This window comes from Conger conger, chromosome 3 (assembly GCF_963514075.1).
Source record: "Conger conger chromosome 3, fConCon1.1, whole genome shotgun sequence".
Taxonomy (NCBI): domain Eukaryota; kingdom Metazoa; phylum Chordata; class Actinopteri; order Anguilliformes; family Congridae; genus Conger; species Conger conger.
Genome location: NC_083762.1, coordinates 79,511,431 through 79,521,430, shown reverse-complemented (window position 1 = coordinate 79,521,430; position 10,000 = coordinate 79,511,431). Strand labels below are relative to the sequence as shown.

At 50.9% G+C, this 10,000-nt stretch overlaps 3 protein-coding genes across 3 annotated transcripts in view; 2 read left to right on the top strand and 1 right to left on the bottom strand.

The window, feature by feature from the left end:
• mettl21a (methyltransferase 21A, HSPA lysine) overlaps positions 1-10,000 on the top strand; it is a 201,695-nt gene that overhangs the window by 167,982 nt on the left and 23,713 nt on the right. The window lies entirely within an intron of this gene.
• Positions 291-2,039, top strand: fzd5 (frizzled class receptor 5). The gene has a single exon (XM_061235519.1). It carries the CDS (start codon positions 291-293, stop codon positions 2,037-2,039), a length of 1,749 nt encoding a protein of 582 aa, XP_061091503.1.
• The window catches only part of ccnyl1 (cyclin Y-like 1), a 23,607-nt gene continuing 20,662 nt past the window's right edge, over positions 7,056-10,000 (bottom strand). The window contains exons 9-10 of the mRNA XM_061236881.1: positions 8,486-8,648; positions 7,056-7,564 (exon numbers count right to left, since the gene is read on the bottom strand). Coding sequence (XP_061092865.1) covers positions 7,448-7,564; positions 8,486-8,648 — 280 coding nt within the window. The 3' untranslated portion in view covers positions 7,056-7,447. The remainder of the gene's footprint in view (positions 7,565-8,485; positions 8,649-10,000) is intronic.

Genomic DNA, 10,000 nt, shown 5'->3' with positions numbered 1-10,000 from the left:
TTTGCGAGGCGCTCTCGCTGCTGCAACAGATATGCGCGCCTGGTTAGGAATGAAACTCGCCTCAGATTTATTGACCTGAAATACTGTGGACATGCTGTTGGAGCCATTACAATTTCCTCCAGGGATTTTATCTTTCCGAAATGAAGTAATAATTTAAGGGAAGTAAAACTACCGAGAAAACAATCAATCCCTTCAGTTCGTAATTCCAAGGTTTCCCCCCCCCCCCCCCTTCGTATTATTATTTTTTTTCTCCTTTCGTCGTAAATCTTTCCCCCTTCGTCGCGAGCGGCATGGCCAGCCCGGTGAAGCCGCCTCCGCGCGGCGTCGTCGCCTGGCTCCTGGTTCTCCTGCTCTCGCGCATGCCGCGGCTGTCGCTCGCCGCCTCCAAGGATATCGTGTGCGAGCCGATCACGGTGCCCATGTGCAAGGGCATCGGCTACAACCTCACCTACATGCCCAACCAGTTCAACCACGACACGCAGGACGAGGTGGGCCTGGAGGTGCACCAGTTCTGGCCGCTGGTGCGCATCCGGTGCTCGCCCGACCTCCTGTTCTTCCTCTGCAGCATGTACACCCCCATCTGCCTGCCCGACTACAAGAAGCCCCTGCCGCCGTGCCGGTCGGTGTGCGAGCGGGCGAAGCGCGGCTGCTCCCCGCTCATGAGCCAGTACGGGTTCGAGTGGCCGGAGCGCATGAGCTGCGAGCGGCTGCCGGTGCTGGGCAACCCGGAGAACCTGTGCATGGACCAGAACACCAGCGAGGCCACCACCCTGTCGCCGCTCTTCCAGAAGCCCACCCCCAAGGGCCCCACGCGGCTCCGGCCCCCGGCCCCGCCGGGCTGCGCGCAGGAGTGCCGGTGCCGCGACCCGCTGGTGCCGGTGCAGGAGCCGTCCCACCCGCTGTACGGGCGCGTGCGCACGGGCCCGCTGCCCAACTGCGCCCTGCCCTGCCACCAGCCCTTCTTCTCCGCGGACGAGCGCGCCTTCACGGCGTTCTGGGTGGGCCTGTGGTCGCTGCTGTGCTTCATCTCCACCCTCACCACCGTGGCCACCTTCCTCATCGACATGCAGCGCTTCCGCTACCCCGAGCGGCCCATCATCTTCCTCGCCGCCTGCTACCTGTTCGTGTCGCTGGGGTACATGGTGCGGCTGGTGGCCGGGCACGAGAGGGTGGCGTGCGGGGCCGCCGGGGACCCCCAGCGGGGCCACGTCCTGTACGACACCACGGGGCCCGCGCTCTGCACGCTGGTCTTCCTGCTGGTCTACTTCTTCGGCATGGCCAGCTCCATCTGGTGGGTGGTGCTCTCCTTCACCTGGTTCCTGGCAGCGGGCATGAAGTGGGGGAACGAGGCCATAGCGGGGTACTCGCAGTACTTCCACCTGGCCGCCTGGCTGGTGCCCAGCGTGAAGTCGGTGGCCGTGCTGGCCCTCAGCGCCGTGGACGGCGACCCCGTGGCGGGGATCTGCTACGTGGGCAACCAGAGCCTGGAGAACCTGCGCGGCTTCGTGCTGGCGCCGCTGGTGGTCTACCTCTTCACAGGCTCGCTGTTCCTGCTGGCCGGCTTCGTGTCGCTGTTCCGCATCCGCAGCGTCATCAAGCAGGGCGGCACCAAGACGGACAAGCTGGAGAAGCTGATGATCCGCATCGGGCTGTTCACGGTGCTGTACACGGTGCCGGCCACCGTGGTGGTGGCCTGCCTGGTGTACGAGCAGCACTACCGGCCCGGCTGGGAGCGCGCGCTGGCCTGCTCCTGCCCGTCCGACAGGCCCCGGCTGGGACCCGACTACGCCGTCTTCATGCTCAAGTACTTCATGTGCCTGGTGGTGGGCATCACCTCGGGCGTGTGGATCTGGTCGGGGAAGACGCTGGAGTCCTGGCGCCGGTTCGCCGCGCGCTGCCGCCCCTGCCGGGGCCACAAGGCCGCGGGCGGCGCGGGGGACCCCGGGGCCTACGGCGAGGCCGGCGCCGCCCTGACCGCGCGGGCGGGCGCCGTGGGAACCGGGTCGTACCACAAACCCGCGCCCCCCTCGCACGTCTGAGCGAGAGACGGCCCCCCCCGCCCCCCTGCGGGACCCTTGTGAGGTCAGGACTCACCCTCCAATGGGAAAGCAGAACAGTGACCTTTGACCCTGACAATGAATTGAGGGAGGGGGGGGGGGTGGGGGTCACACACACACAACTAATTTATTCCACAGGCTGTACATATGATGTTTATCTGCCCGTAAACTGCCCCTTACCTGCCCCACTCGAACCCAGAGGGGCAGTTACGTGGAGACCAAAACGGACTGAAGGACAAAAAAGAGAAGAGAAAAGTGGGGATGAATTACTTTTTTTTTTTTTTTAAGACAGAGTATGGCCGAGAGTTCATGTTTACTGTGGTACTTTTTGAGTTTCTGCTGCTTGTCCGTGTGTTTTGCTTACTTTAAAAGTAGCTTCTAGAGAGAGAGAGAGAGAGGGAAACGCCAGGCTGAGGGGAGGGGCTTCTGAAGTGGCTGCTTGATTGACAGCACACCTGGGAGTAAGGTATGATGTCATAAAGCAGCCCTTAAATCCCACTGAACCCGGGGGGGAGTCTGACAGAGGTGCGGTATTTATTCACCTGTAGACCGCCGGCCTGGTAGGACCCACAGAGGCGTGGTGTCTCTGAGAGAAAGGGGTCTCGCCTGTTTTTGGTTTTCCCAACAACAGGTACCCCCACCCCCCACGTCTCTCACCTTTATTTTGGGCAAAGATGTGTCCCAGGGCCCTAGAGACAGAGCACTCACCCCTGTCCCCAGTGTCTCTATCCTGTGGTATGGCAGGTAGACCAAAAACAGCCCTTTAGGGGTTAAATGTGATCTGTGATGATGTTGAGTTTATTTCAACCTTTTTTTTTTTCCTTTTTTTTTTTTTGTTTGCTATGTCCGGTGAATTTTCATCCGATACCACGCGAAAGCTTGCGTGTGTGTGTGTGTGTGTGTGTCTGTGTGTGTGTGTGTGTGAGAGAGTATATGCGTATGCATTTGGTAATTATATGTTCAGGCCAGGACAAAGGTTGAAGTACTACAATGATTTCTTTAACCCATTGTAGTTCTATTGTTGTGTAAAAAAAAAAAACTACAGAAAGGATGATGGGATTGTTGATGCTTACAATAGTCACAGCAGGAAGTGCGCTGAGGAGTGGGATTGGCAGCGTCTCTATTTGCTGGGGGATCTTTGGATCCCACGGATGCTAATGAATCTGCTGTCTCTGAGTCCAAAACAGGTGTGTGTGTGTTTGTGTACACTGAGTGCCTGTGTGTGCGTGTGTGTGTGTGTGTGTGCGTGCGTGTGTGTGTGTGTGCGCACTGTGAGTGTGTGTGTGTGTGTGTGTGTGTGTGTGTGTGTGTGTCAGAACAATAGTGTGAATAATTATCAGCAGGCTCTTCTGGCTCTATTCCAGATTTAAATTTATGGTCTCAAAAAAAAATGGTACACTGTAACTGCAAAAGAGTCCCTAAATCACGAGCACCCGTTCCGGGAATGATGTGCACTCATTCTCCATTTTATTTAGAAACGTGAAAAGGAGGTTTGATCGACTGATTGGAAAATTAGGTTTTTTGTGAACTCGTCGCTTCCTGGCTGACCCCGAAACACTTGCTTCCGTACCTAAGACGGGGAGCAGTGTTGATGAATAGCCTTCAGGAGTAGCGGTTTTGAGGAGCAGTGTTGAGGAGTAGCAGTTTTGAGAACACATCTGTCCCGGGTTGGGTGGCCTGGCCTTTGCAGACTCGATGAATTCGGGGAAAACCACCAACCGGCTCTGTGATCATGTAACCATGGTGATTTCCCATGGAGCACCCTGCCCTCTTCAGGCAGCTAGCTGTAACTGCAGCCCCACCCTGCCCCTTGTCCTCAAACGCCTATTGCTTTGAAGCTTCGAGGATTTTCAGTGGAGTTTTACCGTAGTGCTGCTCCCTTACCTAATCTGTCTACTTCCCGCTCGACAGGTTACCTTCAAACTAGTTAATACAATTATAGATCAATAATTATCAATTATAAATCAATACAAACTGTCACGATATAGATCGATTCACAGCCAGGCACGGGTTAAATTCCCACACTGCATTGGGGTGCTCTTTAAAGAAGGGTTGCCGTGGTTGATTCGACTGCGTTGCACACACAGACTAAGCGGACTTTGATCTGAGATCTTAACGGTCGAGTCTCAAACGCACGAGGGCGACGGTTTGAAGATAAGAATCGCAGGGCCGTGTAGATGAAAGTCCGGTCCTTGTTGTTTTTCCTTTTGCTGTTGTGGCGAGCGTTCGTAACTTCAACAGCAGCCGCGCTCACAGGCCCCGCGTTCTGGGTTTGGGGAAAGCCGTTAATTGGCGGGAGAGCTCTTTCAGAGGAGTGTATTTTAGCACTCACTAGTGTGGGACTTGTGCGTGCGATTCACAGTCCGTCTCCATTAGGATGGAGTCAGTCATCTCCGGTCCAGATGGGATTGTCCTGGGTGGGTTCTGGTGCCAGCCTCCACTGGTGCCAAGATCCATTGAGTGTGTGTGTGTGTGTGTGTGTGTGTGTGTGTGTGTGTGTGTGTGTGTGTGTGTGTGTGTGTGTGTGTGTGAGAGAGAGTGACTTATACATAGTATACTTTTATTCGTAACCATTCACAACTACAACTTTGTACAGCAGTGTATAAATAGTCCTTAAATGGGTTTACAGTTATTTATAATAAAAGAATATTGCCTGAGAGACCGCAAGGGGAGTGTGTGTGTGTGTGTGTGAGTGTGAGTGTTCATTTCATTTCACTCCTGTAAAAATTGTATGATGGTCTTTTGTGAGATGATCTACTGGAAATAGTCTGGACTGCAACCTTGTACGTATTCTATTTTTTAAAAAGATTGTGTCGATTTGTGAGATTTTTAAAAAGATCGAGAATTTAGATATTTATGATGCTGTAATTTTTTCCTCTTAATTTCTTTTGACTGATTTGTTTCTCTAACTCTGGTAGAGAATAAAATTGTGGGCCCGTCTGTGTCCAGGTATGTGTCTAAAAACCCTGAGGTGAGTCTTCTGTCTAAAACAGGGCTCTCCAACCCTGGTCCTGGAGAGCTACTGGGTCAGCTGGTTTTTGTTTTCACCTTAAAATCAGCACCCTGCTGAGACCCAGGTAACCAGGTGAGGTGAGTTAATTTATCAATTAGAGCAGTTGATTACAGTTAAGTGCAGAGGAACAATGAAAACCAGCAGACCCTGTAGCTCTCCAGGACCAGGGTTGGAGACCACCGCTCTAAAAACCCTTCGGTACGGGTGGTTTATACCTTTTAAAGCCAAGGAGGTAAAACTTACTTTCCCTGGTTTAACTGTCCAATCTATGCATGGCAAGTCACAATGAAGTGATTGTCTTTTGTGAGACTTTTTTTCTTCTTCTCTCAAGTAGAAAATATTTGATTTAAGTTAAGTTTTTGCATGACAAGAGAAATGGTCTTACCCCATTGGTCAATCTTCAAATGAGTAAAACTTGCACCTCATTGACAATCTTTTCGCATTATTTAGCCAAAAGTCAAGTCTAAATATGACAAGAATACTTAGTTTGTGTAGTGTGTAAAACGGTTATGTTCACACTTTCCTAAAATACACTGCAGTAAATTGCCATCTTAATACACGTCTACCTCTACACCAAGGACGGGCCGTATTGGTTTCCGGATTTCAGACCATCTCTTGGTCTTAATTATTGAATCAGCCCAATCATTTAGATGATCAGTCACTCAAAGCCACATTCTGTGATATTAACAGCAGCGGATGCATTTTCTGGTCTTGTAGCATTTTATTATGGTCTAAATCACGAGTGAATGGTGCATATGACCAATTAGTCGACTGAGCCAGGGTAACTCGTGATTTTGGTACAGGCGCGATATAAATGCAGACACTTACATTTGACTTACCTTTTGGTTGGCACCAGCTCGGGGATGATTTGCTCACTACACCTTGGTACAGCACTCACAGCCATCACGGCCTCAGGCAGGATAATAAACCTGCGGCTCGCCGGGAACTGCGTACAACTTCCTTGTGACAATGAATGGGTTTCTCATTCAGGTTGTGAAACTTTGATCTGACAGGCCAGTATGCCCATTCAAAAGGCCCTTTCATCTAGCCGGTTTATTAATTAGCTCAATAACATCCACTTTCAGCCCAGCTTTGTGAACGGCGATGCGATTTCTCCTGGGGAATAATTTATCTTGCGATTAGAAAACAAGCCGCACCGAAGACAGTGATGAATGTAAACATGGAGACCTTTCATATCTACTCCAATAATCCCTCCCCGGGTCCTCAGTGCACATTTACAGCCCTTTAGGCAGAGAGAGAGCGAGTGCGTTTCATCCGCCCGGGGCAGCTGAACGCTCCCGTCGAGAGGGCAGTTGATCAGCTTGATTTAGGCCGAGGGTGCACAACAAGGGCCGATCCGCTTGAGGATTTTGTGCAACTTCTGGTCTTAAGATACGATCGAGTCAATTAAATAATTACCTGGCATGTGTATGAGTACCAGCTACAGCTGCAGACTGAGAGTGTATCCTCGTGATTTTACTGTGCTCAAGTACAGGCTTGAACCAGGGTCATTTATAGAGCTGTCAGCAAATGAAAAACAAGGCAGTTGGTTGGAACAAAAAGCAGTACGCAGACCGTCCCTGGAGGACCGGAGTTGCGCAGCTCTGATTTAGAGGAGAGTGACCTTCCTGCTGGAGAAACGGGAGAATGTCGAGACGAGGAGAGTGACGTTCCTGCTGGAGAAACGGGAGAATGTCGAGACGAGGAGAGTGACGTTCCTGCTGGAGAAACGGGAGAATGTAGAGACGAGGAGAGTGACGTTCCTGCTGGAGAAACGGGAGAATGTCGAGACGAGGAGAGTGACGTTCCTGCTGGAGAAACGGGAGAATGTCGAGACGAGGAGAGTGACGTTCCTGCTGGAGAAACGGGAGAATGTCGAGACGTGAATCCTTTTCCACGCCGATCGCTGTTCTGACTGGGAGACTCAACACTGACGAGGCAGCTGAAGCACAGCAGAACAACCCACCATTAAAAAAACCACCCGCTTGTTACATGGTTAGTGTTTATTTAAAATACTCCATCTGCAAATGATTTCCATTAAAAACTGACAAAGTTCACAGCTAGTAGCCTACATAGTAAGCAACAACAACCGAAAAAAAAAAAAAAAAAAATTTTTTTATTTAAAACATCTCAGTCCCTATGCAGTTAGTTTCCGTTCGCGCCGTGAGGGAGGGAGTCTCAGAATGTTCCGGTGCCACAATGGCGCGGCAGAGGATGGGTCCAAGGAGTGCACTGCCTGTAGTCCCAGTGGACTCAGAGGTCAGAAGGTGGCTGCCAGTGTCGGGGAGGATTCTGGGGGCTGTAGTCCCAGTGGACTCAGAGGTCACAAGATGGCTGCCAGTGTCGGGGAGGATTCTGGGGGCTGTAGTTCCAGCCCCTAGGACAGCACGGCGTGTGAACGGCGGATGCCCACCAGGTTGTCGGCGCTGAAGGAGCGTCGGATGGCCACCTTGCTCAGGTCCTTGTACTTGTCCTCGCAGAGTCTGGAGATGGCCTGGGCATGGTGGGACAGGACACAGAGCACCAGCGTGAAACACCGTCCCTGACCGCAGCGGACCTCGGTCCAACGCGGAACCGTTTCTCATTCAAACACTTTTCTGTGCTCAATTCATGTTGCTGATGCAACTGAGACAACCAAGAGGAAGATTTTAATTCTTGAGAGTATTTCATGGGTCCAAATACACCAGACAAACTCAGTAAAGAGTAGAAAAGTATTTGAATCCAAAACAATTACGTATTTGACCTCTGTAGGTCACCGCACAGCGAGACCTCAGTAATCAACAGTCTACTGCTCCAATTGAAATCTGTCCTGTTGAACTCAATGGAAAAAAATATTCAGGATAAATAATTATTTTCATATTTACTGCATATCTGGCAGTAGCACGGTGGTTATGAGGCTCATTTGATACCCTGGACCCTTGATGACTTAAAGCCATTTAGCCAACAAATGTGTTCCAGACAGTATCAATATAATATACAGCTGAATCTAGTCCCACACCCCAATTCCCATAGAGATCCATTCACATGCAAAGAGTTTTATCATCACTTGAAAATAAGACATCCAGACTCTGGTGATGTTGATGGGTCACAGACATCATGGCAGGTGAAGGATATCTAAACACGACCGCTTTCATTCACATAACATTGCCGTGTCCCACACATTATGGTGCCCTGAAATTACTGCTGTAACTTCTACATGGTGAAACCAAAATGTACAAAAATGCATTTAAAATGTATTTAAATCTAAGAATCTGCACTTTAAACACACGTGATTATTATTATTATATTTATTTTTTTCTAATCTCAAATTGTGGAGTACAGAGGCAAATAAGCGTTGGGTCTTTGTCCCAGACATTATGGAGGGCACTGTACGTGGAAAGCGATATGCGAATAGAAGTGAGCGGAGGGGAATCACCTCCAGTTTCTGGGCGCGCTCCGTGCCCAGCGGCTCCAGGGGGAAGCTCAGGTTGTTGTCGTCAGCGAGCGAGCGCAGGTCGAAGTAGTACTTGGCGTAGACGCTGGCCGGGACGTTGATGTTGAACTGCAGCAGCTCCAGGAAGTGCCTCTCCATCTCGTTCCTGGGGGAGGGAGGGATCGGGGAAACACGGGGTGAGATTCCCGACGCGGCACAGGAGATCGGAAAAACAAGTGAGAAAACTGGGTGAAATTCCGGAGTGAGATTCCCGACACAGCACAGGAAATTGGGAAACAGGGCAATATTCCCGACACAGCACAGGAAATTGGGAAAACGGCAATATTCCCGACACAGCACATGAAATTGGGAAAACAGGGCAATATTCCTGACACAGCACAGGAGACTGGAAAACCAGGTGAGATTCCCGACAAACCGGAGAAAAATCTGGGAAAACAGGGGCAGGGCAGGCGCCACACCTCACACACGCCACACAGAACGGACAAACACACACCCGGAAACGTCCGGAACAGCGATGAAAAGGGCCGTGTGCACAGCCACCGCTGCTTACGCAACACGACACAGAGCCCTGAACGTCAACATCGCAGAACAGGGTCACAGGCTCCGTGTTTGCCATCTACTCTGAAGACCTGGACTCATGCAAAAGAGCTGGGGGAGCGCTTTCACATTTTCCTTTATATCAACAGAAGATAAACCGAAAGAGCGAAAACAAACCTGAGGTATTCACGAGGGCCACTCTACAGTAACAGACACACACAGCCACTCTACAGTAACCGACACACACAGCCACTCTACAGTAACACCCAGCCACTCTACAGTAACAGACACACACAGCCACACTACAGTAACAGACACACAGCCACTCTACAGTAACAGATACACAGATACTCTACAGTAACACCCAGCCACTCTACAGTAACAGACACACAGCCACACTATAGTAACAGACACACAGTCTACAGTAACAGACACAGCCACTCTACAGTAACAGACACACAGCCACTCTACAGTAACAGATACTCTACAGTAACACCCAGCCACTCTACAGTAACAGACACACAGCCAGCTACAGTAACAGACACACAGCCACTCTACAGTAACAGAGACACACAGCCAGCGGTCAGTGCAAAGAAGGTTTGAGGCTGTTGCCATTATTAACAGCCTTTCTGTTTAGTACAGTGAGAGGGGAAGAGGGGACATTTTCTTTTGGGTCTCTTGATCAAGAAGGTTATAATAAGGTTATAATAAGCACAAATAAGTCAAATTTGAACTATTTTAGTCCACGTCCTTAACCAGGTCTAGCCATTGGCTAGCTAACTACCCGGTTCACAATTGTAGTCATTGGCTACAACTGTCCAACTGACAGTGAAAGGCCCCTACAGCAGATACCTACACCTCCCTCAGTAGAGGGTCTGGAGCCTGTCTCCTTGGCAGAGGCACCCAGGATGTTTACAGCAGGCAGTAAAGGGGGGGGGGGATGAGGGGGGGGTGAGGGGA

Coding starts and splice junctions, on each gene's coding strand:
- fzd5 (XM_061235519.1), top strand. CDS start 291: ATGGCCAGCCCGGTGAAGCCGCCTCCGCGCGGCGTCGTCGCCTGGCTC.